This window comes from Prionailurus bengalensis, chromosome D4, assembly GCF_016509475.1.
Source record: "Prionailurus bengalensis isolate Pbe53 chromosome D4, Fcat_Pben_1.1_paternal_pri, whole genome shotgun sequence".
Taxonomy (NCBI): Eukaryota; Metazoa; Chordata; class Mammalia; order Carnivora; family Felidae; genus Prionailurus; species Prionailurus bengalensis.
This window is the reverse complement of record NC_057359.1, coordinates 83,111,809-83,136,315: the sequence shown is the minus strand read 5'-3', so window position 1 is coordinate 83,136,315 and position 24,507 is coordinate 83,111,809. Positions and strand designations below refer to the sequence as shown.

Here is a 24,507-nt window from a genome sequence, read left to right as displayed (position 1 = left end):
TTTGGGTGGTTTCATAGTTACAGTATTTTGAAAAACACTCTAATGAACTTTTTTGTAGAAGGCAGTGGCTTCCATGAGTTCTATAAATGCTTTCCTAGAAGTAAAATTGGTGATTTAAAAGGCATGGGCATTTAAAATTGATTCTATTTGTGCTTCTGAAAAATTATAATTAGTTACTTTCCATCCAACCACATTCTCTGTTGCTGACTGCGTGAGAGTGCTTCTTTCCCCAGATGCTTCGGCCTCCAGAAGTTTTCCATACTTTTAACCTTTGCTTACCTGATGAGGGGAAGACAATGACAGGACTTATGGGACTGTAAAATTTCAGCACCTCTTTCCAACCCTTTTCTGGCATCTTGCAGGGTCGTAAGGTATGGGGCCTGGTGTCCCATCTCCTTTGGAAATGCTTTCAGTTTTGGAGTCTGCGAGGGGAAGGAAGGCCAGGTCGATCGCTTAACAGGATCTAGTCAAGGCTTCGTGCAAGAAAGGTGAACAAATTCAAGCTCAAATGGAAATATTGGCTACCTAGATAACTGTGGACTATGTTGGTGTGGGATAGGGAGCAGATACATTTCTTTGGCAGAGGCTGCCACCTCTCTTCCCTCATCTGAGTAGGAATGAGAGTCCTTGTTGACCCTTTCTTTCAAAACTCTCCTAATTTCTGTTGTACTTGAGCAACTTTGGCAGAGTATTTGTTACCTCTTATGAGGGAGAGAACACAGGTCATGTCTCTTGATGCCCTCTTAGTGCCTAACATGCTGCTTACCAGTAGTGGGTGTATAAAAAATAATTTTTCAGTGAATGACTCCTTCACTGAAAGACTCTTTTTTATCACCTTGGAAAGGCAATATCAGGATAGTTTGACAACCTCGTATTACTGCTCAAGATTAGACCTTCTTGGAGAGGGCCAATTGTGATCAGCTGAGGGCAAGGACAGGCTAGGAGCCCAGTGTGGGTTAGCAAAGGCTCCTGTCTGGCTGAACCAGGATAATGGACAAATGTAAAAGATCAAACGTCTTACCGGGAAAGGAAGGGGAGCACTAAGACAGCAGGGCTGACCAGGAAGGGTCAGGATTTTAAGTAGAGCTCAGAAATAGAGCTGAGGTGAAGACTCCAATCATAGGTAAGCAGACGGTCGCAGAGAGGAACTGAATCATTGGCTACTTTGGAAGCTGTTTAGTGTCTTTTTTTTTTTTTTTTAAGTTTATTAATTTTGAGAGAGAGAAAGAGAGGCAGTGCAAGTGAGGGAGGGGCAGAGAGAGAAAGAGACAGACACACACACACACACACACACACACACACACACACACACAGAGGGGGAGGGGGGGGAATGAATCCTAAGCAGGCTCCGCACTGAGCCCAATGTGGGGCTCGAACCCCTGAACTGTGAGATCATGACCTGAGGCAAAAATCAAGAGTCGAACACCTAACTGACTGAGCCACTCAGGCACCCCAAAGCTTCTTAGTGTTTTTATCTGCCTTATGCATAATGGGGGCCTTGGGAGGAAAACGAGTATTAAGCATCTGCTAGGTGCCAGCTACTGTTCAAAGTGCTTCACATCCACTATTAATCTTGAAAATTCTGTGAGGCAGATAATTATTATGCCCAATTTGTATATAGATCAGGGCCCTGGGGCTCAGAAAAACAGGTTTGTGCAGGATCACACAGCTGATAAGTAGTTGAATCAAGATTCTAATTTAGGACTGAGTTCAGTGCTCATTCTCTTTTTTGCTTGCCACACGATTATGAAAAATATTAAAAAGGATAGTAATGCTTAAATTTTTTTTTTTTTTCAACGTTTATTTATTTTTTTTGGGACAGAGAGAGACAGAGCATGAGCGGGGGAGGGGCAGAGAGAGAGGGAGACACAGAATCGGAAACAGGCTCCGGGCTCTGAGCCATCAACCCAGAGCCTGACGCGGGGCTCGAACTCACAGACCGCGAGATCGTGACCTGGCTGAAGTCGGACGCTTAACCGACTGCGCCACCCAGGTGCCCCAAGGATAGTAATGCTTAATATATACTGGTAGCTTACACATGCCGGCCCTTAGTTCAACTTCTTTAAGTGCATTATTTCATTTATTATGTCATAGCAGCCCTATAAAACAGATACTGTCTTAATCCCCATTTTACAGATGAGGAAGCGAAGCCCAGAGAGGTTAAGTAGCCAACACAAAGTCACACAGCTGATTACTAGAAGAGTAAGTGTCGAAATCCAGTTCATGCCAGCTTCTCGGGTTGTAGTCTGGAGTGATCTTGCCCAGATGGTGTCCAAACAACTTCATTAGCCTTGAGGGTCTGCAGCTTTCTCCTGTCAGGCACGGGGATCACCTTACTGTTCACTGTTTGCATAATCCTGCAGGTGCCAGGGCCTTCCAGAAGAAATAGATCTAGAGTTGGCTGTGTATGTTGAGCTAACCCATATAAGCTACTTATATGGGTTGTCTTCCATCAGGTGAGATGGACTGTGTAAGTCCTAGGAGAGGGCCATGGTGGTGTGGGCCAGGTTCGTCCTGACTAGGATGTGTAGAGAGAAAGGCCTGATCAATGCCCTGAGATAACACTCCACAGCCAGAGTTTACTGCATCCTGTGAACTCAGTTACTCACCCCCGCCCCCTGTTGCGTCTGGGAAGAGTCAACCCTGACAAAGTCCCATTCCTATTCTTGGGGGATGATTTGCTTGTTTATACAAAGGTATCTACGTGAGGGACTGTGTGAGCAAGTCTGAGAGAAGAGCCATAACTGTCTTTGCTACACCTTTATCTCAAAGTGCCCTGAGCACAGACTAATTCTCTGAGAACCCTAGTTTATTTGGTCTTGAAGAGCTTGAAGAACTTACTGGAATTTTGACAGTGGTTAGCTTTAGGCACTATAGGGTTTGCATAGGGTCTGTTTTGTCTACCAGCCTTCTGCTGCCCTCTTAACTGCTCCCTTCTCTCCCCTGCCGGCCCACATTTCCTGTGGGTCCTGTTTCTCCAGCTCTGGCTCCTCACCTGGCTCTACAGAGCTTGCCTTCCCTTGTGATTCAGCATGGATGCAGAGTCCAGAGCGTAGGGAAACCCTGAGTGAACTTCATCCAGAAGAGAGTTGTGCTTTTAAGACTGTTGAGGAAATGCAAGTGGAAGAGGAGAGATCTCACAGTGTTATTACAAGCCAAGAATTCTTGTGTTATCTCCTACAAAGTGTTATTGGTTGAAATGGAGGCTGGGCCTTTATAGAATGCAGGTTTTATAGTAATGGAAGGAGGGAGGAAACCCCTCCAGATAATGAGGCGAAACCACAGAAGCAAAGTCATGGAACCAAGCAGAGGACGAAAGGAGTCTTTAAAATTCTCATTGTTATGTCAAGTGTATCGGTCTAGTTTAGGACAGTTATTGAATTAATTGCTTCTTTTCTTTCTTTTCTTTTAAGTTTATTTACTAGAGAGACAGCGCAAGCGGGGGAGGGACAGAAAGGAAGAGGGAGACACAGAATCCAAGACAGGCTCCAGGCTCTGAGCTGTCAGTGCAGAGCCTGGCACGGGTCTCGAACTCACGAGCAGTGAGATCATGCCCTGAGCTGAAGTCAGACGCTCGACCAACTGAGCTACCCAGGTGCCCTGAGTTAATTGCTTCTTAATGGAAAATAAATATTTCAGTGTGCAGACTTCCTAAATCCTTAAAAAGGGCCTATATAGAATGGTATTTCAGTATTAGCCACTACTGCTTAAATTTAAAATTTCACTTCATTGAAAGGACTTTATTTTGTTTTCTGTCTTTTATGAGAGTCTTGTTAACTCGGTAGGATGGTTGGCCACAGGGAAAACCAGAAAGAAGTGCTTTCCTCAGGGCCATTTTCCTTTAAAGGGTACTTGTAGATATGGATGTTTTACCAAAGCAGTGAGTTGTCTGAGGATTTTAGATCACAGGATGACAGAATTTTAGAGTACAAAACACTCTTTTAGTCAACACTTCCAGTTTATGTTTCAGAGAATTCACATTCAAAGTCTTACTTATGATCACATAGTGGCAGAATCTAGGCCTGCTGATTCCCAATCTGATACTTTAGTATTCGTGCTAAATCTTTTTCATGTTATAATGGTTATTGCAATTTTCTGAAAGCTTACTGAAAATGATTGTGGGTTAAGAGTCAGATATTGTTCTAGGTGCAGAAGACACAAAGATAAATAAAAGTGGTTCTACGTTCAAGAAGGGTAGGGTTAGGTAGGGAAAGTCAGCAAGTACATGGAAGATTGTCCAGTGTGATAATAGCACAGAGGTATGCACAGGAAGCGTATCAGTCAAGGTCTAGTTGAAGATAAGAGAAACCACTCTATCAGAAAAGGAGTGAATACAGAGAATTCAGTCTTACGGAATCATTAGAAATCCTGAGTGTAGGAATACGCTTTAAGTTGAATCTCCAGGAATGACTTTCAGAGTCACACTGTAGAGGTAGCTGGAAGATTCTGGAAGCTGCTATCCCAAATGTCAGCCCCAGGGTATTCCCACCTTTGACCACTTGGGCTTAGGAAGTGTCTAACAAATTTGTTGCCTCCAGAGCCATCATGCCATTCCTGCTAGTTCTGCATTAGAAAAAAAAAAAAATCTTTTTGTTCCCTCCTGGCTCTCTTCTTGCCTGTGCTCTGATTTCAGGTCTCACCAAGTGGATCTGATTGGTGGAGCCCAAATCATAGCTGGTACCCTAGTGTCAGGGGCCTTAGAGAAATAAAATTTTTAGCTTTCCAGCCTTTATAATACTAGAGGACCCATTGAAGGAGGTTATAGTAGGGGTCTTACTAGTAATAGTGTTAGTAATAGTAACAGGGCGCCTGGGGGCCCAGTCGGTTAAGCATCTGACTCCTGATTTCGCCTCAGGTCATGATCTCACAGTTTATGAGTTCGAGCCCTGCATCAGGCCCTGTGCAGTTAGCACTGAGCCTGCTTGAGAGTCTCTCTCTCTCTCTGCCCCTCCCCTGTTGATGCTTGCTCTCTGTCTCTCAAAACAAACAAAACATAGTAATAGTAACAATGTAACATATACATATAACAACGTAATATATACGTATAATATATAGAACACATGATTTATATAATACATTGTGTACGCACGTAATGTAATTGTAACATAATGCTCAAAGTAGAGTGAGCCAGTCTATAGTTAACTGTGATCAAGGCCTGAGAGGGGCAATCAACCTGCTAGTGGTGGGAAAGAAAGGCCAGAGAATTTTCACGGAAAGGAGTACCTGACCTGAGACTCAAAGATGGAATTGAAGCTGTCTCACCTTTTCTGAGGAACGTTGTACCTGTTGCTGGTATTCATCAAGTCTGTAAAATAGCTATCCTCAGAGCTCTGTCCTCAGACGAGCAACATCAGTACGACTTTGGGACTTGTTAGAAATGGAATTTCTTGGGTGCCACCCAGACTTACTGAGACAGAAGCTGAATGAAGCCGTTCAGGTGATTTTGATGCACACCCAAGTTTCATAACCTCTGCTGTATTAGTCCAGTGAGTAAGACCTATAGTCAGCGGTAGTAGATTCCTGGAAGAGGCTGGTGGGGGGCATAATAAGCTATATATGCACCATGATTAAAATCTATAGATTTTTGAGTTAAATCTATGGGTTTGAATCTTGGCTTTTACATTTGCCCATCTGTGTGATTAAGAGCCAGTGACGTCACCTCTCCTGGTCTTCTGGGGATAACAATACTTGCAGGATTGTTGAGCTTCAGTGACACGGGTCTGTGCCTCTCACAGATGGGACGCAGGATGGGCATAAAGTCTTTTGGAGGAGACTTGATGAGAAACACCCTTAAATTAATCTTTCTTGGGAAATTTTATAAAGGCATTTCAGAGTAGAGTTCAATTCAGAAAGCATTTATGGCAGGCAGTCTGCTCTGTGTTTGGCACTGTGCTTGAATGCCATGGTGCCTTGATTCTTGGGAAGAGTACAGATGGTAGAGAGATGTGGGTCCCGGCCTTGGGAACTGCTTATTTTATTAAGAAGACAAGTACTTAGACAAGGCAAGTAACAGTCTAAGATAGTAAAATAATTAGATGCACAGTCAGGTGTTAATAATTTATGATGCTACGAAAACAGTAAATATTACAGAAGCTCAGAGGAAATCAGTCATTGTGAATTGAAGTAATCAGGGGTAGATTCCTGGAAGAGGCAGATGGGGACGTTATATGTGGGCCGTTTAAGTCAAATTTCTCAGGAGCATATTCCTTTATTTACAGAGGTTTTTTTCTCCTTTTTTCTTTTTCTTTTTAAATTATGAACGTTGTTTAAAAATGTGAAAAATTCAGGAAATAAGGCAAAAAAAAAAAACCACCTGTAATTCCACAACTCAGACACATAGCTAGAAGTTTTGCTGGGTTTCCATTTTGTGTCTTCCGAAAAAATAATTTTTTTTTACGTTTTTTTTTTTTTTTTAATTTATTTTTGGGACAGAGAGAGACAGAGCATGAACGGGGGAGGGGCAGGGAGAGAGGGAGACACAGAATCGGAAACAGGCTCCAGGCTCTGAGCCATCAGCCCAGAGCCTGACGCGGGGCTCGAACTCACGGACCGCGAGATCGGGACCTGGCTGAAGTCGGAGGCTTAACCGACTGCGCCACCCAGGCGCCCCCCAAAAAATTTTTTTTAATAGCAGTTGTTGTTACAGTGTGATACATCTTTATATTCCATTGTGAGTTAATTCTTCTTAATGCAGTGATGTTAGCATTCTCCCATGTTATTATAGACAAAACCTAATTTTGATGGTGGCATATAGGTGTTGGGTCACTTGAGTTTATTAACACTCCCAATTTTGGAAATGATGTTTGAAAAAACATAAAAGCAATTGTATTTCCTTGGGATAGATTCTGAGAAGTGGAATTACAAGGGTATGGATTGTGGGCTCAGGAAACATGTTGCCAAATTATTTGCTGGAAGGAGTGGTTGAATTTATGCTCCCTTTCTTCCTTCATTCTCTTTGACTCATTCAGTATTTATGTGCTAGGCCCTATTCCAGGTTCTGGGGATATAGTAGTGAATGAAATAGGCAAAATTCCCTGCCATCAGAAAGCATACACACTAGTAGGGGGAAACAGATAATAAGAAAGTATGTAGTATGTTGGATGATAAAATGTGCTAAGGAGAAAAATAAGACCGGGAGAGAGAACAAGGAATTGTGGGGAGAGGGAAATTATAATTTTAAATAAGGTGATTGGGCAAGGCAGCGCTGGGAAAGGAACTTGTGAATGAAGACAGATAACACATGCTTCATTCCTGGGTATTTATCTCACAGAGCGAACGGTGAGGGAAAGGGCCGCGAAGTGGAAGCATGGCTTGCGTGTTTGCAGAAAGGCAAGGAGGCCTGTACGGCTGGAACAGAGTCAGGGGGCAGGCTAGTAGGAAGCGAGGTCAGAGGGTTGCTGGTGAAGGACGACCTGACTTAAGTGATAGGATTACTCTGGCTGCTGTGTGGAGAACAGTCTGTAGGGAATCAGAGGCAGGAGCAAGAGAACCCTTTGTTAGGACACTGTTGTAGTGGAAATGATGGTGACTTAGACCAGAGTGATAGTGGTGGGGATGGAGAGAAATGGTCAGAACTTGAGTTTATTTTGAAGATTCAGTTGACAGGATTGGCTGACAGATTGGATCTGAAATGTGGGAGAAAGATCAGGAGCTTGGCGTTGGACATGTTAAATTTGAGATGTCTGCTAAGGCATCCAAGTGGAGATGTTGAGTAGACAGTGAGATAAATGAGATTGGAGTTGGAAGAGGCCTGAGCTGGAGAAATAAGTGTAAAGTTGACAGTGTATGTTTGTATTTGTAGTGATGAGACTGAAAGAGACTGGCGAAGGAGGACATCAAGAAAGAAAAGTGAAGTCCAAGGACTGAGGTCTGGGGCCCTTCAGCAGGGAGAGGTTACAAGGAGCTTAAAACAGAAGCCGTGAGTCAGAGGGACGACGCTCTGGAAGAGTGTCGAGTGGTGCTTATAGGCCAGGTAAGATGAGGAAGGAGGACTGATATTGATGTTAGGAGTAAGAAGTGAGTTGGTGTGGTCATTAGTACGGGAGCAGTTTTACAGAAGTGCTGGGGCATAGAAGCTTGGTTGCCGTGGGTTCGAAGAGAGGAATTGGCAAGCGCGAGTATACTCTTGAAGTATATAGCTGTAAAGACAGTGAAAGAAATGGGGTGGTAGCAATGGGGGGCTTGCCCTTTTACTTTTTTTGTTTTTTTTACGTTTGTTTGTTTATTTTGAGAGAGACAATGTGAGTGGGGGAGGGGCAGAGAGAGAGAGGGAGAGAGAATCCCAAGCAGACTCCACACCAGCAGCACAGAGCCCAAAGTGGGGTCTGAACTCATGAAACCGTGAGATCATGACCTGTAACTGAGACTAAGAGTTGGACACTTAACTGATTGAGCCACCCAGGCGCCCCAGGGGCTTGACCTTTTAAAGAAGCATAGCAGAAATAACTGCATGTTGGCATGCTGATGGGAAAGATCCAGTAGAGAGGTAAAATTAATAACATAGAATTGGTAGAGCAATGTCTGAGTTGGCGAGAGGGGATGGGGTCCTGGTGCACAAGTGGAAGAAGGGCCTTTGCAAGGGCACAGACAGTTCATCGTATCAGTAGGACAAAGGCGGAGTCTGTGGGTCAGTGATCTCAAGTGGCTAGAAGACGTGGCAGAGGCTTGTGGGAGTTCTCTTCTGATTAGTTTTCTCAGTGAAGGGGCAAATGAGGTAATTAGTGGCAATTGAGGATGGAGAAGGTTTGCGGGGAGAGAAGAAAGTATGAAATCCTCACCGTGGAGAACAAGAGAGTGAATGAATTAAGGAGAATGTGGTATAATTACCTAAGCTCACTTAGAGTAAAGAATCCAAATTTAAAGCTAGATTAGTCAGCAGAGTTGGATGTTTTTCTCTAGCCGGTACCGGGGTACAGGTGGATCATTGGATTTTTGCCAAGTAAGATTGACAAAGTAAGGGAGGCATAAAGATGTCGAAGTATGGAAAAGAATGGTTATAAAATAGAATTTAAACTGGGTGAGAAGGATAGTGTGGACCTGAGGTGGATGAAGGGGAATGAAAAGATTAGTAGAGTGTCCCTGTGGGGTTGAAGAATGAAGACAATACTGTAGGGACTGAACTAGAAGGGAAGGTCATGGTTGGAGGCTTAGGTGCTGGAAACTGATTATTGAGGGATTTTCCGGTTTTGGTAACTGCAGAGTTTGGGTATGACCATGGGAGTGAGTAGCTGAAATTGGGTAGAGGATCAGATCCTTGGCACGGAGGAGGCCAAGGAATCAAGAATTCAGGGATTCGGAAGGATTGTCTGTGTGCATAGTGGAATCACTAAGACTTGTGGTGGGAGTGGCAGTGGAGTCAGTGTCCGTGCACCAGGATCCGTGTGACTCAAGGAACGAGGAGTAACCCCGGGATTGGTAGATGAGAACAGAGTGGGGGTTGGGGAGTGTAGTCGGAGAGTAGTTTGGTGACCTCAGGTTAAAATCTGGAATTTTGGACGATGAGGGAGAAAGGTCCAGAAGTGGAAACAAGGAACAGAGGCTTCCAGGATGGAGAGGAAGCATTCGGCAGTGGAGAGGGCTCCAGAGGAAGCCAGCAATAGGTCAGGGTGAGAACGTAAGCGTGGGAAGGGAGCTTAGTGCGAAGAGATTGAGAGTTCTACTGATCACTGACCAGGAGTGCCAGAAGGCGAGTGAAGGAGTTTCAGTGAGTGTGCCAGTTTTGTTGTTCCTTTGCCAGCTACACTTCAAATTCATTGCACTTGTGATGGAGGACATGGTTCTCTGTCTTTTTAATTTTTTGAAGTGCCAGTGTAATTGAATGTTAATTCATAGAAGAATATACAGTTGGCCATGTTTGTAGATTGTGCTGCCTGACAGCATGAACCGGAAGGGTCTGATTTGGATGTGGGAGGAGGAGAAAGATGAGCAGAGCATGTCCCGTTTTGTGGCAAAGCCGATTGATCAGGCTGGCTAGGTTTGGAGATTGATTTTTAAGAAACAGAGGTGAAATTGGGTGGTTTGGTCTTAATGGCCAGGCCAAGGATTCTAGACAAGTCTAGCTTTACAGCACAAAGGTCTTGAAAGATGTTAAAAGTGGAAAAGGTCCTCAAAAAAAAATGGAGTGTAGAATTGTCAAATGATCCAGCCATTCCAATTTTGGACATATATCCAGAAGAAGTGAAAACAGGGACTTGCACAAATATTTGTACACTCCTGTTCATAGCAGCATTATTTACGATAGCCAGAGCTAGAAGAAACTCAAGTGTCCACAGATAGATGAATGGATAAATAAAATGTATACCCATTCAATGGAGTATTATTCACCCTTAAAAAGGAGGGAGGGGCGCCTGGGTGACTCAATCGGTTAAGCATCTGACTCTTGGTTTCTGCTCAGGTCATGATCTCAGTTTCGTGAGTTCGAGCGGGGTTGTCTCTGTCTCCCTTCTCTGTCTGCCCCTCCCTGGCTCACGCCATCTCTGTCTCTCTCAAAATAAATATATAAACTCAGGGGGAAAACGGGAAATTCTGACACATGGCCACAACATGGATGAGCCTTGAAGACCTTGTGCTGAGTGAAATAAGCCAGTCACACAAGGATACGTACTGTATAATTCCACTTATATGAGGCACCTAGAGACGGAAAGTAGAATGGTGATTGCTAGGGGTTTTGGGGAGGGGGGAAAATTGGAAGTTATTTAGTGGGTTCAGAGTTTTAGTTAGAGAAATATGAGAAAGTTTTGGCAGTAGATGATAGTGATGGTTGTACAGTAATTCAGTAGCTGGATTGTGTACTTAAAAATGTTAAAATGGCAAATTATATATATATTTTACTCTCTGCTACCCTCCCACCCCCCACAAGTGGTATAGGATATATAGGTGCTGCTTCTTTAATGGTACAGACAAGGACTAGGCAGCAATAGCTTGTTTCCAGGGCAAGAGAGGCAGAATTCTGTCTATAAGAGAGTCTTCTGGTTGACAGGCACAGTATATATCCCTTGCTGAGGTGTCAGCTCTATCAGTACTAATGTGGTAGTTTGGCCTTAGCAGTGGGGTTCTCAGTATGGTTTAGAGGCAGTGGAAACACATTTCCCAAGTAGGAAAACATTTTCTCTGTGTTCTTATTCATTCAGTTTAGCAAATAATTTCTTTCGTAGATAATCCAAGGATAACCTCTACTCTATAAAAATACTCAAAGTTCATCGGAATTCATCTTTTCATTCTTTTTTTTTTTAATGTTTATTTATTTTGAGAGCTAGAGAGAGCGAGTGCCAGCAAGTTTGAGCAGGGGAGGGGCAGATCCCTCCCTCGAGATCGTGGCCTGAGCCAAAATCAAGAGTCGGACGCTTAACCGACTGAGCCATCCAGGCGCCCCTTGGAATTCATCTTTTAATTATCCTATTTACTAGTTGAATTGAGTGCTAGTTACTTTGGAGTCATTTTATTTATATCCTCAACTTGGCAAAGGAGTTTAAATCGAGAAATTGGAAAGCTCTCATTCATAATCTGCTAAGGCCCATTTCATGACAACATGTTTTGGTTATTTGTCCAGATGTATTCTTATTGTTGAGTCACAATAATAACTAGAAGACAGATCCACAGGAGGACATACATAAATAAAGCCAAAAAAGAAAGCCACTGTTGGATTCTTGGGAGTCTGATGGATCCATGCTGAATCCCAACTCTGTTTCTTAACTGAATTTGTTCTTAGCCTCACCTCTCTTATTTATAAAACAGGGATACATGTACTTACCTGGCAGAGTTGTTGTTATGATTAATTAAGATAATAAAATAAACCATCTCTGGCAACAACTGGGATACATAGGCATTCAGTAAATGGTAGCTGGTAGGTAATATTGTAATTATTACTGCAAAAATGTTTAACGGAACTGTTTCTGAACCCCGGAATGCAAACTTAGAACGCAAAGAAATTAGCAGAAAGGTCCTTCCATTTATACAGAGATTCACCTCAGGGTTTCTGTAAATCTGGGAGAGTCCCTAGTGCATTTGATGTTTACAGATCATTAGCAAACAGATGCCAGGAGGCAAATAAACTGTAGCTTAAGGATTTTCGAACCACTGACGATGAAGAGAAAAGCAGTTTCTGATAAAGTTATAACATCTCTAAGTACGTAGTGGCAGGCAATGGGAAAATTTTAATTGGGTTTATAAAAGTTTATTTCAGGAACACATGTACTTCCAATTTGAGGCATACCTATACATCTGTAGCCATCTAATTTATAGTGCTTGCTTATTTCTCCACTGGGGTTAATAATAAAACAACAACTAATATTTATTGTGTGCTTACTTATATGCCAATGTGTCTTTAGGAAGGAAGCCTGTAGTGTTCAGAGGCTTGTTTTCAATGGGATGTTTTAAAATTGGCCTTTTATCCATTTAGAGAGGCGGGTATTTAAGGAGTGTGTTCTGTTTATTCTATTTTGCCAAAATATGTGTTGAGCAGTTGTAACAGGGCAGACCTTTTGCAGGAGACCAAGCTAAATAGAACACGGGCCCTGGCCTCGCCAGATACTGACTCCCTGTCCCCTGGACTGTTCACAAGGGGGCCTGTGGTAGCACGAGATGAACCATGCATGGTCTGGTCCTAGATTCCACGTCTGGCTCTGTCACTTCTTCCCTGAAGCTTTTCCTGTCCTTGTGAAAATTGGGTTCGATGCCCTTCTTCTAATCCTGGCACAGCACTTGGCAAGCTCTGTGGTTATTGTTTAATTCTGCGGATTCTCCGCTAGGGTTACACTGTAGACTCCTTGAGAGAGCAAGGACTGGCCCCTTTCTCATCTGGGCCAGTCACTTCTGCATATTTATGCCGTGAATAAATACTGATTTCTAATTTTGGACAAATGGTAACCTATTGCTTTCTTTAACGATGATGCACTTATGGTAGTCCTAATGTCATAGCTTTGTTATGAAGATAAAATTAGAAATTTTATTTTAAATTCCTATCACAGAGCCTGGCACATAGTGGGTACATGGTCAGTCGTTGTATTTGAATAACTGATGAAGTTCTCTCTCCCCCCCTGGATCTGATAGAGGTGTTCTATCTATTTGTGAAAAGACTGTATGCAGTGATGTTACATTTGTAGTACACAAAGGACACAGCTTCATTTAGGTTGAGTCTGAAATAGTTATTCACATTGGAATAAAAGTCGGACACTTATGGTACACATTCAAAAGAGGGGCTAAAACAAATCCTAACTTACAGGGAAGTTAAATGGAAACCTGGGATTTTAACCATTAAAAAAAAAACAAAAAAGGACCTTCATCAATATGTATCAGTTTGATAGATTTTAGCAATTAGTTCCAAACTTAGAACTGATTTTTAAGAACCTAAATATTTAAATAACAATGAAAGTTGAAAGCTAGGATGTTCGGCAGGCAAAAAAGAGAAGTATAAGTGCACGTATTCTCTTGACTTTTTTCGTCTCTCCGGTACACCCCCTTTTTCCATTTTAAAGCTCCCTTTGGGGGGCGCCTAGGTGACTCAGTTGGTTAAGTGTCTGACTCTGGATTTCAGCTCAGGTCATGATCTCTCACAGTTTATTGGTTCGAGCCCCACATTGGGCTCTGTACTGACAGTGCAGAGCCTGCTTGGGATTCTCTGTCTCCCTCTCTCTGCTTCTCTGCCTTTCTCTCTTTCCATCTCTGTCTGTGTGTCTCTCTCACATACATACATACATACATACATACACACACACACAAACATTAAAAAAAAAAAACAAAGCCCCCTCTGGAATTTGACTTGTGTTTGATTTGGGGGTTCGTGTGGCATAAGTTTGATTGAGAATCAGGTTTTCCTAGACCTTTTGTGGATGGAATTAATTACGAAAAATATTTCAAATGATTGGTAAGTAGCGGCATTTGCTAGTCAAAAATCTATCGCCCTTCCCTAGAAAGAGAGATGAAACTCCCAAGATTTTACTGCGTAATGTCAGTGGACTTATTATTTGTAGAACAGTTGATGCATTTAGGACTTGCTGATTCACTTAATTGGTAACTGTACTACATTCATAAGTCCAACAACTGAAAACAATAGGTCAGTGTCTGCTGTTTATGCATAAATAGTCACATCAGAGCGGGATATGTCTGAAAGGCAGAATCTGTTAGTTTGAGGAGGAATCTGGCACGTGAATGGTTCCATTGCTTACCCTTCTGAGGTGGGTCGTGCTCTCCTTCCCTGAATAATGTTGTTTGGGTTTTTGTTGTAGGTGTAGACGGTGACCTGTTCTTGTGTTATCAAGCTGGCTGCTGTTAAGTAGTATTTGAATGTGTTTTAAATGCCAGTGTTGAGGGAAAAGGCTAGACTGGATACATAGTTTTAAAACCAGTGATGACTCCAAGTTTTCTGTTTTACCGCCTTTATGTTTTAGAGCAAAAAGTTAAAACGTACAATAATTTTTGTTTACGAAATTCCATTTTTACATGGAAACCAAATGTTCATTTAAAGGACTTTGAAATGCCTTTTTATAATAGTGAATTATATTCCTTTGTAATTTCAGGGTAAAACCTGCATTTTGAAATCAATAATTTTTTGAGAAGAAGTAATTTTTAATTTAAAAACATTTTTAAAGGAAAGACAACATAAATTATTTTGTTCCACTGTTAAGAAGAAGGAAATCATGTTGATGGTTTTTTTAACTATGTACAACATTTGTAATATTCCTTTCAAAAATACATTATTTTTAATAAGTAAATTTTAACTATGATAAGTGGAATAGTTTAGTAGAATAATTGTATTTAGTTAAAATGCTATACTAATGATTTAGGTATTTTGCAATATAAAGTAAGTGAAACTGACTCTTTATAACAGTAATGAGTTTAATAGGTAGTGTCCTTAAAGCTCTGTTTCAGTGCAGTCCAGTTTGCATTCATACTGTCCAGAAACTTTAATGCTACATTTAAAAAAAAAAAAAAAAAGAACTTTTCTTCATGAAGATTAAAAAAAAAAAGTTAATTTCTGAGTGCGTTTTGGGGAAGATTGAGCTCGTCCTCAAAATATACGACTTCTCAGACTACTTTCTGAGAGTGACCATTTTCAGTGTATAAAATTTGAAAATGTCATTAGGGAAAGAGCAGGGTAATGGACTATTTACCCGTTTGCAGCATATTCTCATCTTCTCATCTGGAAAATTAAATCTGATTACAGCTTGGATTAACATTTACGGTTGTGGGAGAGAGGAAGATGGTACCTTAAACAACATGGAATTGAACAATGAGATTATATCGTTTATAGCTAATTTTAAAGGCTAGCTTTTGAAGGGAAGATTTTTATAATTGTAAGCTTTAATATGTTCACTGTTTTGTTTCTTACTGACTGAAATATCCTAGAGGTAATGACTGGATAAACTGAGAGGGCATTAAATGTAATGCTTTCTGCCTTGATGCCTACCATGTTAAAAGTGAAAGCAATGTAGATTCCCGTGTTAACGGCTACATTTGCAGTTTCTCTGAAATTTCCTAAAAGAGCTCCAGCTCTAGAAGATTGTGACATTTGGTTAGTGTGCCGTTGTTACACATTTCATAGAAAAATGAAGTCAGTGTATTTTTCGATAGTTAAAGTGTCACGCCTTGACCCTTCAAATGGAGTCCTTGGTGTGACAGGGAAAAACAGGCAAATAACTTGGTAAGGTGTGAGTGTGTGCACACATACTAGTTCCTGATCTACAAATGAGCCCTCATACATAACCACAGTACTTTTATGAATTATTTTGCATTTCTGTTGTAAAAGATCTGTCTACCACGTTTTCTAGGAACTTGAAGCCTAAGGCAGAACTCAAGGTTTTGGAGCCTGTGTAAAATAATTTATAGCACCGTTCCAGCAAGTCTTGCCCAAACTCTTATTCTATTAATTAAACATCCTGTGGCAATCTGGTATATCTTAAAGATTTAAAGTATGTTATGGTAGAAGACTAGAAAACATGAACAATTGAGGTTGAAGAAAATTAACCTTTCTTTAAAAAAAAAAAAAATCAAGACATATTTGTTCTGAGACTTCCCCCCCCCCTCCCCCGCTGTGAAGACATAGCCTCTTAAGCATGGTCATGTTCGGTGCCTGAATCAGATCGTGCTGTTGGGATTCCCGTGCTGTGAAATGTCTTAAGTATGGAAATGCTTCTGGTGGCTTCCAGTGGAAGTGGTGTCCATGTGTCTTTGTGGAGACCTCCTCTTGCAGGGCCACGGTGCTGGAAGCAGGGAGTAGCCCATCACATGGACATAATGCAAAGCCTTGTCCCAGAGCCAGCTGCCTCTTTGAGGTGTATGTAGTTAAGAGATGTATGGACTCTACCATACCATGCGTCTTGTGGCGAGATATTTTTAATATATTTTTTGTCGAAAAGTATTTTCCTGAGAGATGATGAAATTAGTTTTTAATTTTGTTAAGAATCAGCCACTTAAATCTGGAGAAAGTTGCCGAGAGAGAAGGAAAAGGAATGTTCTTAATTTTCCTTCAGGGGGACAATTCTTAGAGAAAAAGCTTGACATATGCCCATGCTTCTCTTCTTACTGCCAATTGCCTAAGCAAATTGTTGCTTTTTTCCTTGGTAGTTCTCTGATCTGCAGATTTTTGTGTTGAAAGTTAGCTGTTTGGTGACACTGCATTTGGTGGTGAGGGTATGAATGTGAGAAGGTGTTTTGGAACATTAGCAATTACAGTATTGGATGGTGGATAAAGAAATAGATATATAAATATTAGACCGATGCACAGTTTTCCAGTGTATGTTATTTTCCATATAAAGATATAGAACATTTCATAAAATGTTCCCAGACCATTTAAAACTCAAAGAAATGCAGCTGATGCAATGAAATACATAGAGTCCTTGTAAAAACATACAGACACGCAAGTGGATTGCTGCCAGACAGAAAATTTAAAGGCGGTTTGCTTAACTGCAGGGTGCTACGTTTTGCACAATGTGCCATGCTGAAACTGTTAGTAAGGCGGGTGTTGTGTTGCTTGAGAAAAGCAGATTGTATTTGGACCTTTTAAACTCAGATGTTTCCAATGTCGATATTTTGGTGACATTATGGCATTATGATCGACTCAATGTGAAAAAAGAGGATTTCACTCTACTGTGCAAAATAGACATTTTAAGGAAACTCAAATCAATTATTTTCGTCTTTTTTGTTAATTTTTACAAAATTCCTTTCATAGTGTTTTATCAGATCGGATCTTTAGCTAATTGAATGGGACTTAGTAGGTTGGGCTTTGGGTTTTAAAAAGCATTGCCCTCCCTATCTGCCCCCATTCTGCTTTAAAAAAAAATATTGCTTTAGAGAATGTTAAGAACCCATGAAGTTTGCTTTTGTGACCCTCAAGGCCTTAAAGGAAAGCACAAGCTTTATGCTTGGATCGTAGTAAATAATAATCCATGTATTCTCTTGGAACGTGATTCTGTAAAACTCTGGGCATCTCACTTTGGGGTTAGTCTGAGGACAGTTGAAGGAATTTGATGATGATGGTGATTATGCCTACCACTGAGGCAGTGTTGAGGATGGCATGATTTGAATGAGTTCCATCTTGGCATTCCATGGTCATCTTTACCGTTAGTATATTAAAATAAGTTGAGTTTTCTTTTTATCCATGCTTTCTTCTTGTTTTAAAGTTCTAGACTGCATATATGAATAAAATACATTTTCTAATTATTAATGTAGTTTCTTATTAACGTAGTTGACCAAGGATGTAAAACCTTCCTTCTCCCACCCATGAGTAGGAAACTTATTTTTTAACTTGAAGAATATATCACAAATTTTGGTTTTTGACATTTGTCCCCTCAGAGAATGGTGATAAAAAGATAAGTCTTTGTGTTTTTTGCCATCTTTATTTTCATGAGTATTTTTGTGGTTCCTGAGAAGCATCAACTACTGCAAGAAAGAGGACATGATATTAAAGATGTACATGTGAGTCATTTCTATATGAGGTTTTCTGGTTAAAGAGTGTTAATCACATGACAGTTGGAAGAAAAAGAAGCCTTAGATTATTTTGTGGCTTTCTGAGCTTGTTTTTCACCATTTCCCTCAGTGGCTTGCTTACAAGTGCATTTTTGTTTCAGTCTTGGGCGCAAATTTTAAATCCTAATATGCCAGTTTTTTTCTGCACCAGGGTGACGTACGTATGTTTTAGGAATTGGAACCACTGCCTCTTACGGAAGCTCTCCCCACCCCCACCCCAGCAGCACACTTTGAGAGGTTTGATAGGCATCTGGCTGTATCTTTGCATCCTGCTGACTAATTCTTCCCTGTAGACCTAGTGCTGCTCAGCCCACACTGTTAGCGCCCTCTGGCCTCCTGTCCCAAGAGGGCCAAGTTCTTGAGTGATTTCAGCCCTTCCGGCCAGAGAGAAGCAACAGCTTCTTCCTCAGGCTTACTGGGGCAGCCGTGCACAGTACCTCAGAGGGGGTCACTCCAGAATTCTGCTGGTCACAGTCTACACGGGTCCTTTGTCCCATCTACTACTTGCAGATGAAGGTTAAGAAGGAAATTGGTCCCCAGTTTGTAAGTCAACCAGAAGATCCTTCAAGAAGAGTTGAAATGGTCTACAAATAGTTTCAGCTTTTTTGCATCACCCACTGGTGGAAGCTTTGTTTTTTTGGTATGCCTTTTTGAATATTCCTGCTTTTGTTACTAGTCTTGGGTTTTGAAAAAATAACATCCATTGACTTGAATGACTTGAAAACTGGTATTTCTAGGGTTTAAATGTAGTATGTGAATAGGCTCTTTGTTTTCTCCCTTTTTGATTCTTTGCTGCAGAAAGGTTCTTGGCTGCATTGTTGTGTTGTGATTTGGAGGGTTTTAACTTTTAATGTGGATTCACTCATCGAGAAGTAAATTGATGTTTTAAAAGTTATGAAAAAAAAAAAAGATAGCTATGAAAACCGAGTAGTGTATTTTGTGATCAGTGTGCGAGGGGACCCTCAAATATTATGCTTTTCCACAAGCCTTTGCACTGATATGTGATTTCTCAAATATGTAATATTATTATCACTCCCCCATAATGTGTCTCTGAGGAACCAAGTCTTACTCTTATTAGAAAAGATTGAATGTTTTCCTAATCAATAGCAAATGGAGTGCTAATAGCTTTTAATTAGTACACTTCTGTATTGACTTACAGACGATGGCATTGGATTATCCTGCAATTATGATTGAGGAATCAAGTGAACCCTTTGGTAATTCCATTTTAAACAGATGGTCATAAAAGGTGTTTTCACCTATGTATTTTTATAGTTTCTATGCAAGTCTTGTTATGTTCAGTAGAACATAATATCTCATTTCATGATATTTTGTCTGCACTGCCAAGCCAAAAGTCTATTGTTTGGTTCTGTTTTGAAGAAAACTTCATCTGGTTTTATCTGTATTTTCAAGAGTTCATGAGTGTTTTGCTAAGGGTATATTTTATTTTGAAAAGCAAAGAGTTTTGCATTTGTTCCTTGAAAGAATTCTTCTCTTACTCCCCCCCACCCCCGCCAACACACACACACACACACACACACACACACACACACACACACACACGCATGCAATCTGAAACTGGTGTTTAAGGTGGTTTATCAAGCCCACATCTGTAACTGTGAAAAGGAGGCTTCTGATTAGAGAAAAAAAAGCCAAGCCAGGTTTAAGACTCATTTTCTTTGGAAAAATATATTGAGTGCAATTTGCAGCAGGCAAGATTTTTGCATTAGGTAATAGTCTAAAGTTAACAGTAGCATCAGGTCTTCAGAATTTTTCTTTTTTGTATTTCTGGAGGAGGGTAATGGGAGTGCCTTGCCGAGTCCGTCCTTGTGCTCATCAACATAGCAGCCTCAGCTGCCCCCCTTGGATCCCCTGCCAGGGCTGCTATCATCTTCTGATCAAATATTAATGTGTGATCCTCTGCTTGCTCACTAATCCAAAGCCAATTAATATTATCTGTCAATTATTTACAGATCCTGAGGTGCAGAGGCAATTCCCGGAGGACTACAGTGACCAGGTTCGGAATGCGTAATTAATTTTTTACATGACAAAATTTATTTCAGAGTTGTTCAACATATTATTACTGTTCTTTTTACTGAAAGAGATAAATGAATTTTTAGAGGGAAGAGAAATAGCAATTAGGAACCCAAGACAAAAAGTAAAAACAGATGAGGTATCGGATTGAAAATATTGGTGCTAGATTTGGGGTGTTAACCTTCAGGAACAAATGCACAAAAAATAAGGAAGAAAAATCTATCACAAATTTTTACTTTTTACTTTGAGGTATGCTGTAGTCTGCAGTTCGTTAGGAAATCCTTTTTGGGCTGCCTGTGAACTTTTATTTATTTATTTATTTATTTATTTATTTATTTATTTATTATTTAAATGCTATTTAAGCAGTCAAGAACCAGCATAACAAAAAAAGAGAGGATGTGGAGGGAAGTTTATAACATTTCCTGGAATTTGAAATAGATTATGAAGCTGTGTGTTACGGTAGTACTCCAAGAAGAAGATACGCATTCAGGAACGGTCTTCAGGGTGAGGTTAGTTCTAATGATGGTAGTGAAAGTTGAGGTTGGTTGGTTGGCCCTGCCGTCTCGAATTTCCTGTATCCCGCAAGCATGGAGTGAAGTGAAAGGAAATATTTTAGTCACAGAATATCGCTGAAGTTGTGATGTTGCTCTACTCTTGATAATTAGATCTGGGTTATACATTCTGGATTCCAGTGTCTATCTTAAGAAATATTAGAGATGTTTTATAGCTCTTTGGGGGGCATCTTACATTTTTACTTCAAATAAGCAATTTGGGATGCTTTTTAAAGCCATTTCAAGATAGAAGCATCCTTGATTACACTGAGTAAAACAATTATAAGGTCTTTCACATGTAGAATATTGTACACAATAAAAACATGTTTCTGAAGTACCTCCATTGGATTTTGTCTATTAAAAAATGTCCTTGAATGAGGATAAGTACAATGGAATAGAAATATCCAGTACAATAGTCGTAACACCTTTGCAATGTGGCGTGTTATATAGAGGGCAAGGTATCTGAGACATCTTTATGAATACAGGGGACATAATGTGACCAGGAATATAACTGGATAATCAGTATAATGAGATGCTTTGTAATGAGATTTTATTGTACAAGAACCCAAGAGAACTGGTATGGTTTGCTTTGTGTGTGATCTCAAGACTCTTGAATGAGATTTTAAAAATACTAATCTTCTCTAACCCTTGCTTCGTCTTCCAACAGGAGAGTTACATTTTTATCTTGCCTTAAATTGCTGTGTGATTGATTGAACCCATTGGATTTAAACTGCACAATCCAAAGATTATAAGACCTCATTATTAATAATTTTTTTCATCAAACAATGTCTAAAGAGTGAAAAATCTCAAAGTGTGGTTCTGAATAGACTTGAGTTCATAGCTCTTAAGAAAATCATAATTCTAAAATCTTTTGTCTAGGTAAATAACCTTTGTGGTCCCAGGTTCTGAATTAGCCAACAAGAGAAAATTTTGTGGGACAAACCTGAAAATAATATGGCTAACATCTGCATCTATTCCTTTAAACATAGTTTCTTGCTATATCTGAAACTTTTTGACCAGAATGACTATTTCCTCTTTTTGGTGTAGCTTTTAAAAATCACATGGGTAGTATGTTCATGACAAAATACTTAGGAAATATGGATAAATCAGCAATAAGTTTAAAAAAGAATGAAAAGAAAGCAAACGTAATTCATCTATAGTTTTTACTCAGAGATAACCACTATGACAATTTGGTATTTACCTTCCCATGTTTGTTTTTCTGAGTATATGTTTGTATGTTTGGGAGGCACATATGTGTATATACACATACGTATGTACAGTCCCCATATATATAGTATGTGTGTGTATATAGAGAAATACTCTTCTGTTGCATGTGAAACTCAGTTTAGAGATTAAATATTATGTTATGAACTTAGTTCCCTTTACTTTGGTTAATGGATGTTATCACAAGTATTTCATATGTTGAAGTTGGAATAATTTAAAATTACGGTAAGAACCTAAAAAAAATGATGATTTTCAGCTATTTTAAAGTATTCACAGGAGAGTTACTTGTTTTCTTTGTTTAGATCTGTTAACATAATGTTAAAATTTGGAGGACGGTAGTCATGGGCTAGATGCAGACTTAGGAGAGTCTTATTTAACATTTCTTCCAACTCGGCATACGTGGTTTCCCTTCCTTATCACATATAACTCGAGAACGAAGGGTGAATGAAAGGTCTGCTTTGCTTTTGGGGAAGTTACCTCCACGTTCCCAGAAATTGATTTGACAGTTGATTGGATGGTCAAGGGAATGAGACCTGCATGTTTCTTATTTACCTTTTTATCAGTTGGGTGCCAATCTTCTATTTTTTCCTCCTCTTCTCAGCATTTTTTGGATTAAACCAAATTATCTTTCCCCTTGGTGTGCTATATTAAAGGGTTCTTAGAAATGTTTTATTCCATAGAAATCTTAAATGCTGAATATGTGCTTGATCTAGACAACATTTCTAGTATTAAAACATTTATGATGTAATCCGTAAGGAATATGGGAGCTAATTCACCACAAAGCATAGTGCTTGTTACTACATACGCACGCACACAAAATTCCCTCCTCCAGTTTTCCTCCTCATTCGCCTAACCTACCAGTGCTTGTTTTTACATATAGTGTATTTCCCATGTACCAGCACACTTGATCAGAGACACTTGCTGCTGCTAGATGTTTTATTCTGTGTGTTCTTTGTACCTTACAGTAAAAGAATCTGTCACAAATTATTGTGGCTCACTGCTTTAGAAACTGAGAAAAAAGGGAGGTTAGATTGACATCTGTGACTGAATAATGATGACCAGCCTTTTGGCTCTCCTTGAGCCACAAAGCTAGCACTGCCTTTAGAGTGGAAAAAGAAGTAAGAAGAAAGGGGAGGGATAAAAGAGAGTTACAAATCTGTGGTCCCGGAGATGTATTACTGTTGGGCCAGTTGTCTGCGTGGTATGATAATCCATTTTGATCTTCTCTGTCTTAATTGTCTGCTAAAGACAAATGGGCAGTAAAAGTTCATCAGTTTCATCTTTTTGCTTCTCGTTTAGAAGCAGAATAAATGATCCATCACTACAGAAGTAGCCTTTCTTTCTGACACGGAAGTAATGCAGACCCAACACGTTTTATTAAAATGTTTTCCCCTCATTATTTCGCTCCTCTCAGCTCTGATAGATCTTACTGTTTCATAAAAAATGTAATCTGAAATGTAAATAAGGGTCTCGATTCAGAAAGAAGAAGTAATGAGCAGCCTGAGCCACATCTTAGGACTCTTGATTGTAATTACTGACAAAGTGATTTCTCTGTGCCCCATTTTTTTTTTCTTCCTTAAGTTGTCTGTGACACCCTCAGACCGCAACGACATCTATGGTTTAAAACCATTAAATCACTGTAGCACTCAATATTTCATTTAAAATCTGGTAAGCCTGCTATCTTGAAACCTGAAAGTATAGGCTTTGTTAATTCCGGAAAGACATGCAATTCCTGTATTTTTGAAAATAGAGGAACAAACCAAAAAGGCAAAAGCAAGGGCTTCTCAGAGTTCACATTATTTATTCATCTGCTTTTGTTTAATGCTTAGCTGGTTTAAGTACTGAAACATCAACATTGATAGGATCCTGACTTGAATCCTGCATTTAAAAAAATAAATCTTGTAACAACGTATTTAAGGAATTTAAAAAATTGTGTCCCTAAGCGTAATATGAAGTAGTCTAAATTTTTTTTGGTGGGGGGGGGGGTGGTGTTAACATTCCAAAATCACGGATATGATTTTTTGGTTACTTTGGTTTTGGTAGCTTAAACCACATTCTTTTCAATCTCTCACTCCAGGTTTAGATAATGAAGTTCTTAATAAAGCCTGGACCATAGAAAAATTTGTTAAAAAAGACCAGAATCGCAATAAGATTATTTTTCATTTCTAGAAATGGTTCTCAAAGATATCAGCATGTCAATCTAGCGTTAAAAATAAAATACAAAACATGAATACCTTTTTTTGTTGGAAACAGCCTGTAGTTAATTAAGTAGATTTATAATTATTCTGTTTACTGTATTCATTCATAATTATGGAAATAATTGGTAAAACTTTATTCATTGTGATTAGTGTAGTTTTAATGAATACTAATTGAATTAAGGGAGGAAAGGATAGTTAACATGTTAGCAAATTATGGTCAACCATTCTCATCAAAATCCCATCTTTGGTTTCAAAACATTATATGCTTTTCCAGATTAAAAAAGGCCTTTAGTAATTATAACATGTACTATGGGATAATTTGGAGTAAAGCTATGGTAACCTATCAGAAGATTACCATAAATAGCCTTGTAATATGTCAAGTGTAATAGGCATTACACATACCATTTTAAAACATGTTAGTTATAATACGATTACCTCTTGTCCTAAAACATGAAGAATTAATAATTTGTTCTCACAGTTGCACTTTTTACAGCCTGTTTGTTCCAAGAGTAGTGCTTAGAGGGGGTGTACAAGAAGTTGCT

The 24,507-nt window shown here is 39.8% G+C and overlaps 1 protein-coding gene across 9 annotated transcripts in view; it reads left to right on the top strand.

The window, feature by feature from the left end:
* Positions 1 to 24,507, top strand: part of DENND1A (DENN domain containing 1A) — a 513,010-nt gene that overhangs the window by 110,664 nt on the left and 377,839 nt on the right. For all 9 annotated transcript variants that reach the window (XM_043566883.1, XM_043566886.1, XM_043566881.1 and 6 more), the window contains exon 3: positions 19,932 to 19,975. In XM_043566883.1, the coding sequence (XP_043422818.1) occupies positions 19,932 to 19,975 (44 nt within the window). The remainder of the gene's footprint in view (positions 1 to 19,931; positions 19,976 to 24,507) is intronic.